The sequence below is a fragment of the Harpia harpyja genome, chromosome 3 (assembly GCF_026419915.1).
Source record: "Harpia harpyja isolate bHarHar1 chromosome 3, bHarHar1 primary haplotype, whole genome shotgun sequence".
NCBI lineage: Eukaryota > Metazoa > Chordata > Aves > Accipitriformes > Accipitridae > Harpia > Harpia harpyja.
Window position 1 is genome coordinate 71,350,702 of NC_068942.1, and position 23,771 is coordinate 71,374,472.

Sequence of the window (23,771 nt, forward strand, 5' to 3'; positions counted from 1 at the left end):
GGCTGGGTGGGGGCCCTGCGGTTCCACGCGTGTCCCCAGAAAGTGCCGGCCCCGCGAGGGCTGCCGCCCCCACTCCCCCCCCTCCTCCCGCGGGGCGACGCGGGGCGCGGCGGGGGGCCGTGCCGTGCCGTGCCGTGCCGTGCCGGGGGGGCCGTGGCTGCGCGCCGCCCCGCCGGCGCTGCCGGGGGAGTGGTTTCCCCGCTCTGGCAGCGGCGGGGCCGGTCTGCGGGCGGGGAGGTGCCGCGGCAGCGGCGGCGGTGCCAGCGCCCGGCCCGGGAGGATGCGGACGCGCTGACGGAGCTGCCGGCTCCCCTCTGCCGCCGTGCATGGGCGGCGGGCGGCTGCCGCCTCGCCTCGCCTCGCCTGCCCCGCCGGTGAGCCGGGCCGGGGGGCGCGGGGGGGGTCTCCGCCGGGCTCGGGGGAGGCGCGGGTGGCGGGGAGCGGGGGGCGGCCGTCCCGGGCTCGCCTGCGGGGTCCGGCGGCAGCCCCCGGGGACGAGCCGCCACCTGTGAGTCCTCCGCCTGCAGCCCCGCGCGGCGGCGGCCCGGAGCCCGGGAGGCTGCTCCCTGCCGCCGTGGGGCAGCGCGCCCGTGGCGGAGCCGGCAGCCGGAGCCGGGCGCTGGGGCGGCGGTGCGGCTCGGTGCCGGTCGGGGCGGGGCGGGTCGGGTCGGGCGGGGAGCGGGGCGCGGGAGCCGTCCGAGCGCCGTCCGGGAAAAGTGTCTCGCTTCCACGCCTGGCTGCGGGGAGTTACGGGGGAAGGAAAGGCAGAAAGTGCGGCTCCGCGGTGGGTTGTTTCTCCAGATGCTTTTTTTTTTTTTTTTTTTTTGGAGGAGGAAAGGACGTTAAGGAGAATTCACTGAAAAACGGGTTCTCCTTTAAAAAAGAACCATCCAACTTGTTCGGCAGCCGAAGGGGCTGTGTGAAGGAATCCTGATGAATGAGCGTAGCACTGAGGGAGTTGTTTGTTTGTGGTCTGTGATCGCCTCAGCTGTTCGTTTATTCCCCCCCTTTTTTTTTTTTTTTTTCCCAAGGCAACTTTTGAGGTGAGGAAGCGCGTAACAAAGCGCAAGTTTAAGACAATGATGCTTTTGCTTGCAGCCTAGCTGAACTGGGTAAAAGAACACTGAAATCCTGCTTTTCCCATCAGGTAGCAAATACCACACATACGATTACTTGTAGAGAAAGAAAGAACCTACTTTGCTCTGTAAATGAGGACTATGTTTCACTCTGAGCAAGGGGTGTGAATATTTTCCTGCTGCCAAATGAACATACCACAAAAATTTTCTTTTCATCTGGGACAGAGCAGTGTTTGTAGATCTCTGAATATGGCTACAGTCGCGGAGGGGAGTTAGGTTAGCCTGGATGTAGCATTAACCCCTCAAGCCACAATAAGCAATACACAGAGAGAAATTTGTTTCCATTAGTCTTTTCCTGACTGAGATCTTTACTGCAGTTGTATAGTCAGTACAGCGAAGGAAGCCCTCCCGGCTATAGGCTCAAATCTTACTGACGGACCCAGAAGTTGCTGTTCACACCTGTCCTGTAGCCTGGTTCTCTGCACAATGCCTCCTTATGAGTAGCCTGAAAATGAAGGTGAAGCGGGGAAATCTGCCTGCACGCAACCAGGCTCGAGCCAGTGTTTTCCTTCTCTTAGATTTAATGAGCAACAAATTTTTGTGCCCAGAAAAGAATCCAGCTCACAGCTCAGGATTTTGATAATTAATATTCCACTTAAAAAACATGTTTTCAGAGTCAACATTATGATTACAGAGAGAAAACAAGCAAACAGGGAATGACTTGACCTGGTTTCCTTGCTTTCCCCATCTAGCCTGACAATTTGTCAATCAAGTGGAATTTCCTCTAACGTCTCTGGTACATTACTTTAGCAGAAGAAATGAATGTGCAAATATAGTCGCTACTTTCCCTCCCTTCTCACAATGATCTCTTTGTATTAAGCAACAGGCTTTTGCATAGATCAGGTATCAACCCCACCGTGTCACAGGCTGAAATTGCTCCTTCTCCCTCATTTCTGAAATTATTCCCCTGCGTTTGAGCCTATTTAACCACATCTGTCGATTTTGGAGGGTCGGTCAGAGAAGCCTTGATCCGGGGCAGATCCTGTGTCATGTAAGGCAGCAGGAGCCCTGCTAGGACTTCAAGGAGACCAGCATCTGCCTCAGCCACAGCCCTTCGCTGTGCTCCTCAGACATGTGTACGTTCTCTGGAAAAATCTGTAAATGAATCAATTTCCTGCATTTTCCATCTTCAAAGGAAGGCTTTATTGCAAACCCCAGGAAAACTGCCAACCAATAACAAGCAGGTAGAATGAAAGAGACTGGTTGATACCAACAGGTCCTTAAAACCTTGTCTCAGCCCCCTGTTTCAGCCTTTGTCCCTCCTTCATCGTAAGTCCGTAGGGGCTGGGATCACCTCTCCTTCATGGTTTGGAGAGAGCATGACCAGTACTGTCCTGTGCAGAGCAGATACCAGTGCTGGAAGAAGCTGTGGTCCAGCAGGACGATCCCCTGCTCTCATCAGGGTGCATTGACTGAACCCACAGTGGTTTGCCCCATAGTACCCGTATCCCCATAGGACTAGGAGAAGATAGTCCAAGTCTAGCTTCTCTGTTGAGACCACTGCAACTTCTGTAAGATGCAGCCTGAATTTTCAGCTGAGTTCTATCTCTGACATGCACGCACATAAACTGCCTCTGTGCAAATATTTAGGAGACCTCTAGATCCGGAAGGTGCATGTTAATTGGTCGGCAGGAAGACTCACACTCCTATTAATGCATATCTGCTTTCAGCGTTAATGACTCAAAAAAAAAATACTGCATTTTAATTTTTTTAATAATTTCTTTATTTTCAGCTGTGTGTTGTCCTCACCCTCCATCGTGCCCACCCCTACTGCGATAGCACACAGTGTTCTCATATCCTCCATCTCAGGCTGGGGCAACTTCCCATACTTGGAAATTCAATTAAGGCGATGGAGTTTTAATTCATAGACAAAACCAGCTGCATCTCTGGTGTTAGGTTGTGATGTCGTGACACCTGCGGTTGTGCTGTTAATTACCAAGAGGGAACATTAAAAGTCTCTTTGTTGTCATTGTTCTCTTAGGAGTGTCTGGTGGCTTTTTGTTTGCTTGGTATTTAAATCTAACACTTTTACTGCATTGGCTTTACTGAATTCGCTACTAAATGCTCAATATTGCATCATATTACAGCACTAATAGCATCATATTCTAATTTCCCCAAATTTACAGAGAAAGAACTAGTTTATCTTTTAAGTAAATACTGTTCTACCTGACTGTACCTAACCTCTTATCCTATTCTGTTACCTAGAAATGAGCCTAGCGATAGACTATCCAGAGTATTCTTTCACAGTGCCAGAAAGACATCAGACATTTCGCAATCCATTTCCCCTGACATTTCCATCTAAGAATCACCTGCTCTGTGTTGATGCTCTATGATGTTTTTTTCCCACTCATCTTCTGCTTGTGGGACTGTGGCCTGAATTCAGGACCAGCCAGAAATACCTAGGGAATAGTAGAAAGAAGCACATGAAGCCAATTTTCAACTGTCACCAATTCCCACGGGTGCTTGTGAGGTGAGGGACAATCGTGGCATGAAATATGAGGGATGAGAGAATTGTCATCTTCCAGGGAAGATCCCAGAAACAAAACCATTTCTTCCTGAGACCCTTTAGTAACGGTTGCTCTGAATTAGAAGGAATAATATACTTATTTGTAAGGTGTTGGCTTCATAAGGTTGTTTTGAGAAATTGAAGCCGATGCAAGGTTTGCTGTGTGAGAGGAGCTCAGAAACACTCTGCTCGGCACAGGCATTTCTGATCCCAAAAGCAACTTCTCGGATGAGAGAGTATTTGCACAGCAAGTACCAGAAGAGATACCTCTAAAAACATTTAACAGCTTGTTGAGGCTTATCTCTAATTTTGATGGGGCTGTTTTCTTAATGAGGTCCTCTCACATCAATTAGCTGCTGAATCTGATGTTAAAAAAAATAAATCCAAACTTTCTCTTGGCACACAGTTCCATGAGGACTCTGTGGAGATTTCCACGATACCGAGGTCTACCAGCATTCAGAGGAGCTGGCTTAGTCATTCTTCCCATCTGCTCTGCTTCTTCCTCCCTCCACTGCTCTGCACATGCTTCCTGGCTGTCTGCTCCTCATCCTTATCTCGGAGAATCCTGGCTGGCTGCCCTGCTCTCCTCCCTTGCCGTACCTATCCCTTGTGGCATCTTCCGCGAGGAAGCTCAGGTAGTTTAGTGCTGAGATCAAAGAGCTGAAATAAATGAGCTTCTCTAAAGCAGCCAGGCAAAAGAAAAAGAAAAAAGAAAAACCTACCAAGGAAGCACCCATAGCAAGCAGCGTCGCAGACATCATTTGCAAAAAACCTTGAGTTAAATCACCCCCAAATCATGAGATTGCTTTGAAAATTGTGATAATTAAACACAGGTACATTTTAGTTCTTTTCCTTCTTTGGCTACTTATGAGTCGAGTTTCTAGCTCCTTTTTGCAAACAGGGCCAGTAGGAACTTGGACAACTACAACAAACTGGAAGTTGAGGTTTGCGTGTAGTCATGGCACTCCAGGAGCTGGGAATGCAAGAAGATCAACGGCTCCCTGATGCCTCACTGTGCAACACCAGGAGTCGAGAAGGCTGAGTTAGAGTGATCTGCCAGGACCATGCCCTTTGCGAGCCTGTGTTTTCTAGTGTTGGTAGTCCGCAGATGAGTGTTTGAGAAATTCCCCAGGATGATATTTACCCCAGTAGCTTCTTTGGAGCAGAAACAGTAAAAACTGCAGCTCGCTGTGAAGTTAGCGGTGAGAGGCAGCATGGTCTGGAAATAGCAGCCTCCTACCCATTTTCGCTCTCCCAAACTACGTGCTGTGTCTCATGCTGAAATGCCTGCTCCTCCACATCGAGAGTCATTTCATCTTGCTGCTTCCTGAGAGAGATCGACATCCTCTGCAGAGCACACGCTGCCGAGGAGAGGAAGGCAGCTTTGGCCTGCGGAGAGCAGAACTCAAGTACTGTGTGGGTGGCCGAAGACAAGAGCTTCTGAAATGAGGGAACAGAACAGATCTCTAATCTCCAGACTCTGACACATATCGCACTTTTCTCTGTTGCTTAGGAAAGAGATTTGCATCCAAAAAGAAGTGGGAGGTTTAAATAGGAGTTCATACACACGCGCGTTTATCTTCCGTGATCCATACGGTAATTTACATTTCGCTAGTCCCATGGAATCCACAACACTTCATAAAGTGCATCCATTACAAATGTGCAACCAGGGGAAACAAAGAAGCTGTCCAAGTTCCTATCCACAGTGTCCAAAAGCTGAGCTCAGTAGGCAGTCACGGAAATTGGAGGCTGCAGGGTGTCACTGAGGTAAGTGCTTATTTTGGGTTGTGCCAAGATGCTGAAGTTAGTATCCCACCCTCGGCAGAGGTACTGGGCATGGTCCTACCTATGGATGGCCCAGGCCACCTGTGTGGCCTGAAGCACTGCAGGGCATAAGCCGTAGCTGCATCCTCCTAGGACACTAACGTAAGACTGAGGCATAGAAGAGTTGGATCCACAGAGGCACCTGGACCTAGAAAACACCAACTGACATTTCCTTGCAGGGACGTGCACCTTCTGGTACAGTGTGAGTAGCTCCTTCATGGCTTCATCAGCCACAACAAGCGTAACTCTGTCCTAGATCGCCCACTCATCCACCCTGGCTGAACTGACAGCCCGATCTGCTGCAGCAAAGTGGCCCAAATAAGGCACTCCTTCTGAGTGGAAAAACCTCCTTGGATGTGTTTGTTTATTGGGAACTGCTGAGCAGGGTTTACTGTGGCCCGTCGAAATTTTCCACTTTGCAAAAATCAAGCAGTAGCCCATTGCTTCTCCTGCGTAACACCATTCTTATGCATGCCCTGTCCCAATTTTCCTTGTAATCAACAGCAGGGGTTTCTTTTTGTAGCACACAAAGACTAGACGCCTTGAATGAAGAAAAGTTTGCATTTATCCAGAGGCTTTAGTGGGGTGAAGCAGGGGGGACCGGACGCCCAAGGCTGAACTCCTGGTTTGTTTGAGGCACTATCTGAAATCAGTGGGAACCGTGTGTGCGCTGCGATTGCATGGGCGAGCTCCCAGAACTCGGTCTTTACAGTCCTCCCGCACGTGAAGCTGAGCCCGCAGAGCCATGTGGGGGACGTCTCTCCAGCACAATTTAAATACGGGGCTGGTAAAGCCCCTGGGATTGTCCCATTGAAATAAGAAGGGGAGGGCTCCAGTTTCTGCGGTGCCAGAAAAATGGTAAATTTGCACGCAGAGCAGTGGTTCAAGGCCAATTTCTGCCGCCTATCTACACTTATTTTTTAGGAGGTGCACCTTCAATGTGGTATTGTTAGGCTGTTATCATAATATTTCCATGAGTGCTCAGTGAGGGAATGATTAACTCCGGAAGCCTGGGAGGGGAGGAGGCTGTCCCGCAGCCCCTGCTAATCTATACCAGCAGCCCTGGCACCCTGGGGTCAGGTCTCCCTCTGCCACCCAGATGTCTCCAACACTGGGGCAGCTGGGAGAGGAGGGGTGATGCTTTCAGAGTAGGAGGCATCTCTAAATAAGTGACCTGATGTCGGAGGTGCTGCTGCCTACCGGGGAAGTGTTGGGGCTCGGCACCTCTGAAATGCGGGGCGCCTTTATCGAGCGGCCAATCTGCAGGCTGCTAGGATTGCAACCTGTGGCCGGTTCCTGTTTCTGTTTTGCCCAGTGAAGTGCACTCACCTTAAAAACATCTACTTTGCAATTCACAGTGGATTTATCTCAAGGAAAGGCCTCCTCTGCTGTGCATGGTGGAGTCCTATCCCTGCACAGCAAGGCCAGGCGCAGCCCAGGAGAGACAGCCAGGCTGGGCTTCCCACACACCCCAGCTGGTCAGAATTGCTGCATGACATCCTGCTTCTGCTCCCTGGTGCTGGTTGTCCTCCCGTAGGTGGTGAGACCACGCCACCGGGACAGACCGTGTCCTTGTGCTATAGAAACTCCAAACACACAATGTGTCCCAGATGCTTTCCAAAGTGGGAGAGAAGCCCAGAGAGCACCTTTTGGTGCCTGGGCTTTTGGTCCGTGCCAAAATCCATCCCGTTGTGTGGGGTGGGAGGCTGAAGGCCCTTGATCTAGGCAAAGGGGCCACCACTGAAGTGTTGCATCGTCTCACTGGTGGAATCAGCTCTCTTATCATTCTTATCATTCTTACCATACCTTGGTCGTATCTCCTCACACTTTGCTTGGTGCTATGGCTCCTAAAGAGGCAGGATGTGACCAGCTCATTGGAGTAGTCCCTAAATCAACTGTTCTTTACTGGGAGGTGTAGCAGGGCTCTCCAAGCGCAGAGGATGGGTGGCCAGGCAGTGTCACTGGGCTCTGAGACTTGAGACTTCTTGGTCGCTGTTAATAGCAGCACAGCTATGTTGGTACTCCTGGAGCCAGAGAAGAAGCTGGTTATCAAGCTGAGGCAAAGGAGGGCAAGGCATTTTGGGGGCGGAAGAGGGGTAGGTTGGGAGAGGGTGCATTGAGCAAACGGGCTCCAGGCTGGACTAATCAGCAAAGCAGAAAAGGTGGGTAAAAGTAAGAAGGGACAAGAACAGATAAGCAGAGAAAGGCTTTACTTGAGTAAATTCCAGACTGCTTCCACTGCAGTAAAGGCTTGTCGCGTGGTCTCAGTAGCCGTGCCTTGTTTTTAAAAGATAAAGCAGTATTGTAGAAGGAAGAGTATTAGTTTTCTCTAGTGTCAGCCAAAGAAGATAATCACATCTATTAGGTAGATAAAGTGAGCATTTCCTCTTTAGAGAATAAATGCATTCTGGTAGTTTTATACACTGGAAACACTGAACTCTTCAACAATCTTGACTGGGAAGAAGTTTTCCTGTTTTAAAATATGGCTGTGGGGCTGGGAGAAGGGAATTCTTCCACACTGCAGTCCTTAAGTGATTTTCTTTTTATTCCAGCAGTCAAGTAGCTGAGCCCCAGGTCCTGACATCCCCTCTCAAACATTGCATGCACCATAGGACAGAGTTGCCCAAAACATTGGAGAAGAGATTGGTCTTGGGTCAGTTCAAATCCAGAGGTCCTTTGCTGAGACTGGAAAAGCAATGGATGTGGGTTTAATTAATTTAGTACTGTGTGGATCCTTGTATACAGCTAACCAGGCATCTGAAGATACCTCTAAACAGCAAGTGGCCTGGCTTGGATTCCAACCAGTGGCCATGTGGTACCTAGTTCGTTCTCTCTTACACCATTTTGTCTGTCATTGACAGATGACTCAGTGTAGTAACTGTTCTTATTACATCCAGTCTTTTCTAAAGGAGACGTTGAAGGTAGACAAATTCATGCTGAATTTTCATGGGTTTAATAGCAGCGGTTTTGTAATGGGTAGTGGGATAAAAATCTTCCCGGAGTGTTGGATAACATGGTGTTGGATGCTCCCTGGTTTCCATACAAGAGACAAGCACTGAGCGTAGTTGTAAATTTTTAAGGGAAAAAACATTAGCCTCTCTGAAGTTGGTTTGATCATTGGTTAGGAAGGAAAATTGCCAGACAAGAATTAAACCTTCTGAATTGAATCCTGGGGATGGAGATGTGATTTCCTGCTTCCCTAATTTGCAATACGCATGGCCTGTGGCATGAGAAGAAACTCCAGAATGCAATGCACAATTTTTCCTCTGTCACTGTTTTTGAATAAAATCAGTGTGCAGTTAATCCAGTGTTATAAATCTTGGTAGGAAGGCTTCCAGAGCAGGTTGATTTGTTTAATCACTTGGGCTGGAATCCAAACCACTGGAGGATATAAAATATATACACTAGTGCCATTCACTTCACTGAAAACACCTTTTTCCCATCCAAGGAAATAGCTGTGGCTGGCATGAATATATATTTGGCAAGCTGTAGGGCTAAACAAATTTCTCAGAAAATCATCTTTGGCCAAGATACTGACTATATTCAGCACTGTAATTCCTCAAGCTCTTCAGCTAAGATGTTCTGACAGAGAAGACATCAGAAATCAGTGATTCACGCTTTGAAATGGTGCGATCCTCACCTCTGCTCACCAGGCTCCCTGTCCTGATAGCCGTCAAAGTATTACCTTCAGTTTGGAACAGACCTTTGCAAAAATCACTTCTCCTGTGATATCTGAAAGAAATGCGCAGTAATGTAATCCTAAGGTATCCTTCTTTCAGCGTATTTTCTCTTCTTTGTGCCTTGACCAGTAGCTTCTTGAGCAGGAATCTCATTCTTTGATGGTTTGAACCGTGTCTCATTAAGCACGCTGATCTTGCCAAATAGGGGTGTAGATTTTTATTTTCTGGTTTTCCAACTATCATCAAAATTCCTGTATGGGAGAATTTCAGACTGTCCCAGTTTCAGCAGGTTTTGTGTAGCTTACACTAAGGAATAAAGTTTAGCATCACAAAAAGAGTCAGATTGCAAGGTATTTCAGCTAAGAGCTTTGGGTGGTTTTGGAACATTAATTGCCTCGGTAATACACAAGGTATGCTACGAGCTGCGTCCTTAGTGAGATCAAATACCATCTGGCATAGAAGATTATACAGTAGGAGTTTCTGCAGCAAGTTTTCAGTAGTACTCTTTCACACCAGTTACTGCCAGCGTTCTCGCTTTGGTTGCACGCTCTGACTCTGTTTTATTGTCTCTTTCAGGCACTTCTAGGATTTGACAGAGTTTGCACGACACTTCATCAACAACGTGAACGCCTGCAGCAAGGACAGTTTTTGGAAGCGACATCCGTTGATGTGATTGAAGGTAACACGCTCTCTTCTGTCATTGCCCTGTACTCGCCACTTACTCCCACGGAGCCCCATGCCCTGGCTGGGTGTCCACTTTTGCTGCCTGTCCTGGTTGGTGAGGTGAGAGCAGGATCAGGCCACAGTGTGGTGCATGTCTGAGCATCCTCCAGGCTGATCCTTGCTTCAGGTAAAAAGCTCTTCCTAACTGTGGCTCAGCCTGTCCCATAAAATGTGGTTTTGCCCCTCTTCTTAAGGAAATCTTTGCTTGCATCACACAAGCTGCCTCTTTTCCGTAGCCACATAAATGCTTCACGTTCTTGAATCCTGAAGCTGGTCTTCATTCAAATACTGTTTTGCCACCAGGAATTTCACAGGTCAGTTTCACCCTCTGTTCAAAACCTAAAATAAAAATGTGTGCATTGTTTCTGAGCACTTTCTTATGGTAGGTGGTTTAGCACTTGTCAGCCTATATATTGCTGTATGTTACTGACCTTGTTAGTGCCATCACAAACAGCAGAAAGCAAGCTGTACATTTGCTCCATGCCCCTGGAAAACGATCAGCATAGCGTGGTCCTGCAACTGTAACAGTTGCATGTAAGATAATCTTCTCCAAATGCAGTTTTCTCACAGAAAAGCAAGAACAGATTTTGCTTTTTCTTTTCATAATTGGTATATTTGCGCTTAATGAAACCTAGGGGAAGTAAATGCATCCCTTAATTCACTGCCACAAGAATTTTAAGGTTCGGAGTAGGTGACTCATCCACCAGAACAGAATTTATTCTTTGTTTGTAAATGCTATTTATTGCCTTGTTTTGCATCACTATGGCTACTGTATGTCATTGGTGGTATCAGCATCTACTGTACATAAAATGAATGCAAGACCAAATTTTAAAAAGATATCGTTCTTATAATAATTTGCTTGTATCAGCCACTTTTCTGTCATATGTTAGTACATCTCACATAAAAGCAGCACTAAAAGTGGCTCAATATTCTTCCATCAAAACTGGCTGAAAAGTAAAAAATCCTTCTGCACATGAATCATATCATAGCTAAAAAAGCCCTAAGCAGCCACCAAACCCCTTTTTCATATTCTGTGGCTTTATAAACAATTCAGTGATGTCCTACAGGTGATTTCGAAGTTTCAGGTGAACTGATTTGCAGCGGCATTCTCAATTATTTTACCTCTAGTTATTTTTAGTGTTAAATACCTAGTTAAGCTTGTTGGAAGCTTCACTGCTTTCACAGCCCATATAGATTCTTCTGCTTTCCTTTACTGTTTTTAAGAGGAGACTGAGAACAATTAATCTATTCCAGTTAAAGCCTAATTCTTTTGCCAATTGCATGGCCCCATGTTCTTTTCTGAAACACATCAAATACAATCACTTCTGCCATCCTATTCAATCAAAGCCTTAAGTTGCACAGATTTTGTGAAATGGCCTGGGCTTCAACAGCTTGGGAGCTGATTCACTGAGGCATCTGCTGTAACACTGGCAGGACTGTCACCATTTTCCTAGCCAGAATCATTTGTCTTTGTCATTTAGAAATAATCTGCGGGGTGTAATGTGGTCTTAGGGAAGCACGGAGCCCATTATTGCTCAATAATAGAATTTCATGAGGTCTTAACAACATCTTTGAGCTCATATGACACATTTGACAGTGCATGTGTGGATGTATATCTCTAATGTCCCATGGAACAAGGACAGAGAAGTGTTTTAAACACTTGGTACATATTGAAAGGCTGCTAAAATAAACCAGCCAGCTGTGGGCGACTGCAGGAATCTGCATCTGGCTAGCTGGGACCAACCCCCAGGACACACAGCAGTGGGACACGTCTTCTCCGTGGTAGCCAAGCCCAAGACTTCATAAATCCCAGCCCCCCACAAAGCCACCAAGATTATTTCCATCCAGACACACACATTCTCATTTCCCTTTCCCTGCAGTCCAGGACAGCTGGGGATGGGGCACTGAACCCCAAAAAGGATCTGAAAAGAAAGACGTTCATCTTGGACATGATCAGAGCAGTGGGCCCTGTGCTCCTCCAGGCTCATGGCTGGGTCTGGCTAACAGGCAGTGTGAAAGCTCCCCAAACCAATTCTTCCCGAAGAGTTGGGGTGGGAGAGAGGCGTCCTGCTATGGCCCACTGTGGTCATCTGCAGAGGCAGCGCTGGTGGGGCAGCAGGAGGGATGCAAAAGGGTCCCTCTGGGACCAAGGGAGAGACCAGGACCAGGACGGGGAAAAAAGGCAAGAACCGCATGAGCACCAGCGGTGATCAGAGGGAGGAGGCAACGGAGGGAGTGCTGCTTTCCTTTTGGGCAAGGAAGGGTCCAAGGGCACGACTCTGTCCTTTTAAGCACTGTCTCAGGTGGCAGGAACAGCTGGCACAGCTGGGCCCACGGTCACTGCTCCGGGAAAGGGTCTTCCATTTCCAGATCACCGCTCCCTCAGTGCTGTTGTCCGTGGGTGTCCAGTGGTATGGCCCACTGGATGCTGCAGGAATAAAAGCATGTGTCCAGAAAATAAATGTATTTTACCGATTAGGTGGTTTGTGGTGTCCCTGGAGAGGGGTACAGGTCCAAGCAAGGGCAGGGAGCTCAAAACTCTCTTCCAAACAGGCAGAATCTGTCCCTCTTCTACTGTGCCGTGGCTCTGGGAGGATTCAGGCTGTGTAAGCTGGGGGATGCCCAGGTCAGGGGTTTGGTTCAGCCTCTTGCCGAGTTTCAGAGCCTGCTTCTGCTCTCCTCGTGTGTGCGTACCAGGAAGCGTGCTGTTTAATTCGGCGTTTGTTGGGTCCAAGGCTGGCGCTTCAGGGCTTTTCCCTAAGCTGATGGATTCCTATGGGGTCGGGTCCTGGCCCACAGCTGAGCTCAAGTGTCTCCTGGGTCTGCCGTGCTCTTTTTTAAATATGATGCAGTGGGAGTGAAAGTCTCTGTGATATCACGCTGCTCTGTGCTACAGCTAATTAAAGTCATTGTGAAGGGTTTTGTAGTAATTGCAGATACTGTAAAATTTAGCTTTGTGGGATAATTGGTAATGTAAGCCTGAAACAAGTTATCCTTAAGATGTTTTAGTTTGCATTTCTCAGTAGGAGCAGCCTTTACAAAGAAGGCTTTTGTGAGCGAAGCAGGACCAGAATTAATGGCAGCATTTAGTCGTGCCTAAAGGGGTGCTTGCTGTGGCAGGTGGCAGGGCGGTGTAATTGAGGATGCCTACGTTCTGCGTGCTGCAGGAGGCTCCGGCAGCCAGTAGCTGCTGTACCTGACAAATGCCAGCTAGAGAGAGTGAAATGCCCGGGGCCAGACCCATCGAGGGCTGATGTATTCCCGTCCAAAATGAATGTGTCCCCTTCAGTCTGTAGGTCAGAGTGGTTCAGGCTCTGTTTGCTCCTACGCGCTTAATATGCATTATGAAGTTTTCAGGCATCCTCAAATTTTTCAGTAGAACACTGTATCTATAAATCTCAAATGTGAGGAAAATCCTAACGCCATAGAGATGTGCAGCTACCCAGCCATGGGCTGGGCTGAGCTCCCTGCAGCGGGGACTGCAGCTGGCTCTCATCCCTCTGCTCCAGGGTGCTGAAGTGCCCAGCGGAACGAGGAGAGCGCAAGGGCCAGTGCTGTAGTGCTTTGGGTGCCAAACAGCACAGGGGGATGCTTAATGGGCACATAAGCAGATTAGGTTCCGAAGTCCCTGATTTAAATGAAATTTAGGTGCCAGACCTTCCCTGATGCATTTGGAAATCCCACTCAACACCTCTCAGGCAAGTAAAGACTACTGAAAATCTGGCCCTTAGACACCGATACAGCTGGTGTGTCTGAATTAATAGTTTAAAAAGAAGTGCTGGCTCATGACTAAATGGAAGAGACATCTGGGAAGAGCAAATACTGAAAACATTACAAGGAATCAGAATGAGAATTTAATTCAAGGCTGATATTTCCATGAGTAACTTTTTTTGGTCAACAGATGCAATTTCTGAGCTCATATATCAGTAATAAACTGTTTGCTGATAACATTGGAGGACTCCCATTTTCCTGCTGACGACTCTGGGACTCTATGGGGGTCCTCTCTGCTGTCCCAGGGGGGCAGCTGGGGTTGATGCCCTGCTCTGCATCACGGCACACAGCAGTAGCAGTTGGCTTGGAGGGCCATGGAAACGCTTCTCGGTGGGCTGTTTAGAAAGCACGGTCTGTAACGCAATTATTTTAACAAATATGAAAAGCTAATGTCTTTTTTTAAATTAAGTGTTGGGCCAAAGCTCAGAGCTGAGTTTTCCCATTCTGCTTTAATATTCGCAGCATGACAGAGGTGATGAACACACGGGAACCGGTGATGGAGGAATTTGCGCTCAGCCAGACTCCTGAGGAAGAAGGAGGCCCTTCAAGCCAGGTAACTTGAGAAAAACTGGAAAGTATCCTGAGTTGCTTTTCGAAAGCAATTTAATGCAACCAATAGCTGTCATACATGTTAGACGTCGAATTGCAGAGCACAGCTGCCAGAAGAACAAGCCCTGAAATACCTGTTTGATCCTACTTAGGTTTTATTTTTAAAAGGTAAGAGTTCTGGCAGGAGGGTTTTGTCAGGTGCCAGGTCTCTGGGGCACAGTGACAACGATGCCCGGCCCCTGCAGGGATGCAAGCAAAGAGGCTGTTTGTCACCAAGAGTTCAGATCGAGCAACCATCGTGTGATGGAATACATCCAGCCAATACTGTACCGCAGCTTTTATACAGCCACCCTTGTAATGAGCTAAGTTTCCTCAGGCTCAGAGGGAGCTCCCTTTTTAGAAAAGAGACCATTTGAAACGGTTGTGTAATTCACATAAATGGCTGTGCCATCGTAGCAGCAGCACTGGTCAGGGCCATTTGCTGGCAGGTGCAAGAGCATTTTCTGTCCCCAGGCCGCCTCACACACCCACTCTCATACCCGCCTGCGGTGCTAATTCCAGCAGGAGGGATCACGATGTCCCGAGCCCCCCTTGTGACAACCCCCGCACCCCCGTTTGTGCTCTGTGGTTGTGCTCATGACTCTCAGTGTCACTGCCAGGGACAAACCACCTAAACGTGTCCTGGTGGACCTGAGTTGCTTCTCAACATAAGGTGTATTATTGTGACTAGACTCAGAAAACTACTCTAGGAGCAGCCTATTGCAGGTTAAAACCAAGCATTTGGAAGCCAGGGAAGTCAGAGCTGAAATTTTGCAAATTCCTTTCAGATCACTTGTGCATGTAATGAAAGGCTGTGTGCAGTGAAAGAGTGTACCATAGGCTTTCCCATGCCTCATTGACTGCACAGGATAGATGCTGCTCACTCAAAGAGCACATTTTCAATATTCTCTTTCCTCTTTTTCACTGAGTCCCAGGTTTTCATTATTGTGTTAGTGTACGCTGCCCAAACTCTGTGCCAGCTCCGATTCCACCTATGCATTTAGGGCTGTTCTGTGGTGTCCCTGATCATATGCTCCAGAGGTTTTCCCCCAGCTCCTTTACCCTTCCTCTCTGGGAGAAGGTGGTACCATCCACATTTTAGTGATGGCCACCTGAGGCAAAAAAGCAAAAAGAAAAGAGAGGTAGCACAAAATCAGTGACTCAGTGGGAAAACTAGGTTTCTTCCAGCAACTTCCAAGCACTCTGGCCAGGAGACCGGTCCTTCTCTTCCTGCAGTCTCCTGCCCACTCGTCACACACTCCAGCTTCCGCAGAAAAACACAGCAAGGCCCGACAGGCAGCTCTGCTTCCTGCCAGTCCTGACTCATTCCTGGAGGGATGTGGTAAATACTGGGCTCTGGTGGAAAAAAACATTATGTGATCGGTGTGAGAAAAGACCATATGAGAATGACACAAGCAAAAATAGCCAACTTGAGGCCGCACAGGTGCCTTTCCTAAATTTTGTTGCAGCCATAATAGTCGGCTCTTAGCACATTTTTAGATCAGTGTGTGTCATTTCCTAGGGCTCCAGAAAGCAGATGAAAAAGCAGAAATTTTCTTGTATTGGATCCCCCAGCCAGGGTTGCCAGCAGGCTTGGGGATGGGGTGGCTGTCACGCAGCCTCCTGCCACCCAAGTAGGCTGAGCAGCAGCCAGGGGAAGAGGTCACTGTCACCTGCACGTGCAGCCCTGGGAGGAAATAAGGCAATTTGCCCACAATTTTATGGCTCTTTTCTGCCAGCTGAGGCGGTGAGGCTCAGGGAGCTGGGCTCCGCCATGGGTCTGAAGAAGAGCTCAGGGGTGTCTCTGGACCTGTCCTGGCCAAGGAGATTTTGCCTTGTCTTATATTTGAAAATAGCAAGATTGTATTAGCAGCCTCTTAAAAATTCCTTCCAGTCAAGACAGCTACCATGGAAATGTCTTTCCAAATTATAAACAGGAGGAGGCTGTGTAATGGGAAGTTGGGGGTAACTTTTCCGATAAGGCAGCATGAGCAGCATTGCTTGATCAGGACAAGTTATGCCCATGTGGGTGCAGCTTAGGGTGGCATTAGAAAGGTTTACCTTCAGTGATTCACTGGTCTAGGTGCACTGAAGGGGCTTTCTCACTAAAGAAGTTTCTTCTTAATTGTGTCTCACTTTGCAACACTAACAATGATATACAACATTTTTCACCTTTGTGTAGATTTGCAAAGAGTAATGATTCCCTGCAACACTACCATGGGGAGCAGGGGTGTGAGGATGAGAATTATTGTCCGTCCTCATCTCCAGAAGTCAGATACAGGCATCGCAGCAATGATAAAAATGTGCTTGCTGCTTCCCAGACACGTAGGAAGAGAATTGCCCTTCCCAAGGGCTTGCCTCCCCATGCCAGCTCTGATACCAAGTGGGACAACTAAACACTAAGCTCAGAGAGAGCAGCTACTGGGATGAAGGAAGGTTGCAAAAGCCATGGAGCAAACACCTCCAGTGGGTTATGACACCCCCAGGTCCCTGGCAGTGCCCTGGGAGATATGCCCACTTTTATGGTGGTTAGGGCATATCTGTGTGTTTCTGCCTGTGCAGGAGCTGTGCTGAGACTGGCCCACATAACCACCAGTGCTCAGTCTAACCAGAGACCCCGATTCAGTGGTGAATGTATTGCAGATGTGGGGGGAGGTTCCCACCAGCGCACAGTAAATCTGTGGCAGTGCCTGGAGTTAAACTGGGATGGTTCTTGCTCTCAACCCCTAGTTCAGTCCCCTAGTCTGCACCTTGATTTTATTGTTACAAACAAAACAAAACAAAACAAAACTCGGCTAGCATGGAGAAATTTACAACCCATTAGTGCAGGTATACCGAAGTTTTAGAAGCCAGGAGATAAGGTTTCAGTGAAGCAACAACAGTTTGTCTTACGTTAACATCCTGCAGGAGCTGGAATTACTGTTCCTCAAAAAAACCCAGGAGAAACCCCAATCCAAAACAAAGTACCCTGAGAGATTTAAATGAACCAGCAATGTTGAAAACAAGAAAGCATTTTTATATGTTACAATATCCTTCACTAAAAAGACCTAGTTCAGCTTCAAGCTTTAATCGCTGCATAGTGTTTGACCTGCGGCTTCAATGTGACAAATGAAAATAATAGCTGGCACCATCCTCTGTGTAAAGATGATCTCTGCGACTACCTGTTTTGCATGAATGCATCATAAAATATAGTGTTTCACATTACAGAAAATAGCTCTGCAGAATGGTGGCTTCTTAATAAACTGTCACCACAAGAAAACATGAATATCATATCAGAGTAAAAGGACAACAGCTAGAAGGGCTGCAGCAGCCATTTAGCTTAGTGTTACAGCAACGACCTTTGTGTCCTAAAAATCCACCAGAACTGAAACACCAGTGTTCGGCAACATAATGAATTTTGTTGCCTAAGTCTCCATTTTTACTACGCATGTCCGATCACGCAAGTCAAGGCGATTGTCTGCTCGTCACACTGGCGAGCAAAGTCGGTTCTTTGCCCAGGAAGGGACAATATGTGCAGAGGAGAATGTGCTGAGACCTATAGCCCCTCTGCATCCGCGCCGGCAAGGAGCTGGATTTAGCTACTTTTGAGATCCTCCCTGTGCAGAACTGTTGCCCTGCACCAGTTTGAAGGGGGTTTTTAATGGACTTGGGAGTGCATGTCAAATGTAGAAAGGATGCTAAGACAGAGCATGTACTTTGCTTGCTCTGAATATGCATCCCTGGGCAAGGCTTTGACGGACGTGTCCCCAAATGTCTCACCAGGCCTTCCCAGACTCACGTGAGAAGTACCCCAAGCTGTCCAAAAGACTGCCGTCAATTGTGGTGGAGCCGACCGAGTCTGGGGAGGTGGAGAGTGGAGAGCTGCGCTGGCCTCCTGATGACCTGAAATCAGCAGAGGACAAGGGTCTTCATGGTGACCAAAGAGTCTGTGTCCAGCAGCAGCAGCAGCAGATGGATCTGGAAGGTTTGAATGAGTAATTTTGTCCTTGTTCCCCATAGGAAAATAGCAGTTTCAGTCCATGCCATGCACTGAAGTTAATAGCGTACCAAAGAGCAGTAGGTGCTTGAAGGTGCCCAGAAACACCTGCACTGGAGAGGGAGTCCTGTGGCCTGAAAGTTTCCTTGTAGCTTTTGAGTACATGGTGTTTTCATCTGCATCAGGCTCAGTGCTGGCCACTCACATGGCCAACAAGCAGATTACTGCACATTAGCAGTTCACTCTAGGAAATGGTAATCCTGTTCAATAGCATAGATCTACCTCCCTATCTCCTAGCCTAGAAGCGAAGTGTTTAACAGCTGCACATTTTCAAAGCATCGTGGTGTCCCAGGAGTGCATTAGTGTAGCAGGAGCTCACAAATATGTAGATATGGCTAGTAGTGTCATTGTGGGGTAAACATGGCTAAAGGTGAGAGCTTGTTGGAGTGTAGCTTGCACAGGGAATGCTCCAGTGTGGAACTGGTCTATTTATTTCTGGTTTTTTTCATGTTGGTGCTCTCTTTTTCTCTTAAGGAGTGACATGGTTTCCATTTCAGTGCACCAACATTTGCCACCCAAATGTCCAGAGACAGCAGCCAGGATGGGGTGCAAGATGCACCTTCCTTTACCTTCAAAGGGGCGATGACAAATGGTCTGATCTTGAAGTGTCAAATCTCCTGCTATTCCAGTTGGCATTTCTGGGTGGTGGCAACCACAGGGTTTGATCATTCAAGAAGAAATATGAGCCAAATCTATGGCCTGACCTCCAGGTTGCACATTATGGTCTCTGTGTTGTTTTTTGTGCATATTAGGACTCATTATGTCTTCAGGACGGAGAGTTTGTGCAGATTTCACTAAGACAGCAGGTAGCCCTCCTGCTACAGTGGCTGTGCATAGGGATCATCACCTCATCTCACTAATATCTGTCCTGAGGTCTCAAGTCCCCTGTAAAGTCAGACTGTGATGCACTCAGAGTTCTCTACTCCAGGTTTAACTACTGGTTTGCAAGTAGAGCAAATTGCTTATGTCAGGTCTGATCACCCTAACCGATCAAGTGCCTGGTGGAGCAGAGAATCAGATGAAGGCTGTTGTACCTGTATGGGGAAATAAATACTGACGAGCCATTTCTTTGCAGATACTTTAGTGCACCCAGCTCACGAAGTGGAAGACAGTACAGATACTCTGGAAAGCAGAACTGAAGAGGACGAGTAGGGACTCCATGGCCTCAGAAGTGAAACTTCATTGTGAATGTTGTTGGAAAGCTAACACACTCTGAAGACATGTCAAAGTAATCTGTATTTAAATCTGCAAGGGTTTTATTTAGTTAGTACCTGGTAAGAAGCGTCTGGGCTTTAGAACTGTTCTTTTCAACTTTTTGATTTTCAGGCTGGGATTCATATTATTTAATTTTTCCTTGGGAAACAATGGGACGTGTTAGGAAATATGAGATTATCAAGGAAAAAATGCTCCTAATTTCAATTAGCACATTTCATTGGTTTTACCTTTTTCGAGCAAGGCTGCTTTCAGGTATCAACAGCAGGACAAAGGGGTTACATTTCTACAGGAGGGATGTCTTAAATCTAAAACCTTTCTTGTTTTTAGCCATTTAAAACTAGCACTGTGATATTATGGACAATAGATGTAATATAATGTCACCATTTGATTTTGTAACTTTTGTATAGAGACGCAAGTGTAAGATTTGCCTCCAGGCTGCTGTCCCGGGGCGGCCCAGAGCAGTTCTCTCCCTTTGGCTAACCTGTGCAAATTTGGATGAACCAGCCTTTTCTTAGCCGCCTTTTCAATAAGGCTCACGCCTTTCGGAAATGCTTTCTCGCTGTACATTGATGAAGCAGATTAACTAGTCGCTGGTGTTTGTGGAGTGAGGCTGTCTGTTGTAGGCTTGGTCGGGTGGATCGTGCTGTTCGTGCACTCTTGAGGCCCAGGTCCAGCTGTGGCGTGGCGCACGCTCCTCTCCCTTGAAGCCAACGAGATGGCTCTCGCTTCCGCCAGGGCTGGATTTGTCCCACCTTGTTAATAGAAATCGTTGTGACAATTCCTCTTTTGGTATGTTTTGTGTATAACGTAGGTGCAGAGGCCCAGCCGTTCCTCCCTCGACCCGAGCCGGGTGGTGGTTGGGGGTGGGTGATAGGAGCTGCATAGCATGGCCCAAACCTGCCCTCCATTTTGCCTGACGCCAGGTCCCCCCCGAGCCACCCGCCATAGGAGGGGGCGGAGGAGGGCCGAGGTGGCGGGACGCACACCCGCCTGCCTCCTGCCCAAGCGGCAATGCCGGTGGGAGCGCGTGCGGCGGGGGGTGCCCTCACCGCGGCGCGGCCCCCTCGGCTTTGGTTGCACGGCCACCTCCTGGAGACCAGAGCTCGCGGTGGGACAGGCTGTCTCTGGACACCTTGGGCCTCCAGTGGATTTTCCAGGGGGATTTGGGGACCATTTTGACAGGGGTGAACCCCTTCCTGCATGGGGACCTCCCGGAGACTCCCTCCCACCGTCCCAGGAGAAGCACCGATCTGGGCCCAAAACGCTACCCTTCGGACAGTGTTGGTGGAGATAGATAATGCATGTACTCAAAAGGGTTTGACTGTGTCAGTGACGAGTGTCCCATAAGCTACGAAGTTGGCTTTCTCCGTCTCTGCAGGGCTGGATGGGGTCTGTACTTCCAATTAATGTTGCAGCCGGAAGAAGCCGCTCGCTGTAGGTGGAACGAAATAACAGGATTTCTTCCAGCGTTAACTCCTAAGTTGACTTCCAAGTGCTTTCTTTTCTCCAATAATAATTTTCTCGAACGGCAACTGTTAATTGTGTGATGGTGGATAAAATTTATTGGCCAGATGTATTAATAAGATAAGTTTATACCTTCTTAGCAACCAAATTTAATATATTTACTTACAAAGAATTCTGTGCAATGAATGTTTAATACAAAGGAAAGAGACTATTTTACTTCAAAGCAACATTAATTTATGTACAAAACTATATAGCTCATTATTTGGGGTGTTTGGGATCTAGGACCCTTTTTATAAGCAGTGTAGTATAGTATAATGTGACACTTAAGTTAAACTCTGCTCTCTCAACCTATATAACAATCTGTTTTACCTTCTTGATGTAGACTTTCTTACCTACACTGTCACAGAATTATTTTGTTGGATGAGTGGGATTCTGGTCAGAGCACCAAATTTCACCAGAGTAACTGAAGACTTCAAGAGCACCTCCTAAATCTGGCTGCTGTCGCCATCACCCCCTTCACTGGTGACAGTTTTCTGGTAAAGCCAACGAAGCAAGAACAAGCTCAAGCTACGTGTTTGGGTAGCACAGAAGCAGCGAGAGAAGGTCCCCGGCTCGGACCCGTCTGCAGCTGTCGTGGCGGGAGGAGAGCCGCACTGGGGAGGTGGCCGGGTGGATGCGAGGTGCTCTTTAAATGCTGCTTTTGCATCGACCGTCAAGAAGTTTTACAAAGCTCTGGGGGGAAAACAACGATGGTGACGACATATTTTTAGCTGTGTGATTTCCTTTCAATCTGCATCTGCCCAGCTCCGTGAGGAATGACGTTAGACATATCACTTAATTTGCTTTTCGCTTTATAAAAGGAAAAACAGTTGTTTGAAACACTTCCCCCAATTTTATGTGCTCTCTATCTGCTTTCAGACGCTCCCTCCCTTCCTGCTCTGGATGGCCCTTATCCTATTTCCACCTGAGGTCAATGGCACTTCCCTAAATAAGTTTCCCAAAGAAACAACAAAATTCTACATACACCCTGAAAAAATGCCATGGAGCACTACTTTTTTCATCCTAGTACATAGAGCTACAGCCCATATAGAAATGCCAGATTTCCTCCTTTCAGCCTAATTACTCCTCTCTTTTCTTTTTCCTCTTTTGTGCTGCTCCCTTGAAGTATTTTACCTGAAGCAAATGGATGCTTGAAACTAAAGCTTTCTTCTAAAGCAGTGTGGCCTCAGTTTAACAACCATGCAAAGCCAACTCCTCCTCCCATTTTTATTTTTCTGAACATGGGCCAGAGGCCCTAAAATAGGAGAGCAAGACAGAGAGAAAATTGTTTCATACAAACAAGCCCTATTTATTCAACTTGCAGGTCTATGAATGTCTACTTACTTTGTCTGTGTGCAAGTGTTGTCTCTCTAATAAACTCAATAGTTGTTTTGTATTTTTTTCTGGATTAAAAGCTTTGTAGAAACTAAAAAGGAAAAAAAAAGACATTCAGTCATATTTTTCTAGTCTAGCTTGTAGAATATTTCATGTAGTGCAGAAAGGAAGTTTTATGGAGTAAGACATTGTTGGATTTTGCTCTATTTCAGTTCTTTCTAATTTTGTAAAATGCCACCTGTACATAATACTTGACTAATGTATGTCCTGTAGATGTATTACACCATTTAGCCTATTAAATGCCTATACTGGACCGATTGGAACAAGTGGTGTACCTACAGTGTCTTGGTTTAAAAATGCAAAGGGTTATTTGTGGTGGTGTGTAGCTCCTGTCCTACCACTAATAAAGCTAATACAGGGGAACGAAGCTCGCTCTAAGCCTGCCTTTGCCCCGTGGTGTGCAAATACTCGCACTGGCACTCCATCCCACATGCTCCTACACAGATATATTCACATTTACACCAATGGCAGTTGCCATCTCTGTCTCATTCCTTTGAGCCCTTTCCTAGACCAGGCAGCTCAACGCCCACTGCTTCTGTCTTGGGATTTTCTTGCTGCCCTGCTTGGTGTGGCCCCTTCGCCCTGGGTGGTACGCTGCCTTGCGTGCTGCGCTAGCAGCGAGCCAGTTGGCTCATCTTCATTCACCTTTTAATGCAATGCACATTTTTTAACATTTTCTGGAAAGGCTATTGTGGAGCCCAGCAGGAACTCACATTACTAGAAACCTATACCCTGTGCAAGGAGAGCGGGGTCATGTGGCAGAGAAGATCAGAGGCAGAGATAGTCTGCCACTGAACAACCAATTTTTTTCCCAGAACGTCAAGTTGCCAAAAAGCAAAGGATCAGATAACTGGAGGGTGAGAGTCCCTCTTATTTCCCAGTTCAAAAGTAGCTGCTACTTGCCGAGATGGGTGTATCACTATGGCAAAAAGCATTGCTTGGGGGCAAAGCCAGTTTCTCCACAGCCGGGCTGGGGACCTGCCGCTGCAGAGCTGTGCCTGGTGGGCAGTGGTGGCATGGTTAGGGAAATTTTCTGTATCCCAGGCTGGAGGCAATGACCCCAGCTTTGGCCCTGCAGCACTTGCAAACCTGATGCTTAATGTCACTCAGTACTGGAGTTTCCATGCACCATGCATGGAAAATCTCATGTCCAGGCATATATTACCCTGGGGGGGGTGGTAGAGCGACTGACACTGCCTCCTTCTCACCTACCTAGAAGCTGTCCCTTCCTTCTGGGGTTTTCCTACGTGGTGTTCAGCCACATAAGGATGCAACAGGTGCTACCTGATGGCTCCAGGGGATGCAATTTCAACTGGTGCCAATTTTATGTCACTGTGAGGCTGTGCTGAATCCTGGCTGTTCTCTTTCCTTGAGTCTGAAGGCGGGGGAGTTTA

General features: G+C 47.6%; 1 protein-coding gene across 1 annotated transcript; it reads left to right on the plus strand.

Annotated features, from left to right (window-relative positions):
* The first annotated feature begins 188 nt into the window (after window positions 1-188).
* LBHD2 (LBH domain containing 2) lies at window positions 189-22,643 on the plus strand. Its single transcript, XM_052783256.1, has 5 exons — window positions 189-374; window positions 9,723-9,825; window positions 14,103-14,193; window positions 17,991-18,192; window positions 19,340-22,643. Exons 3-5 carry the CDS (start codon window positions 14,104-14,106, stop codon window positions 19,414-19,416), a joined length of 369 nt encoding a protein of 122 aa, XP_052639216.1. The 5' UTR covers window positions 189-374; window positions 9,723-9,825; window position 14,103; the 3' UTR covers window positions 19,417-22,643.
* Window positions 22,644-23,771: the final 1,128 nt, after the last annotated feature.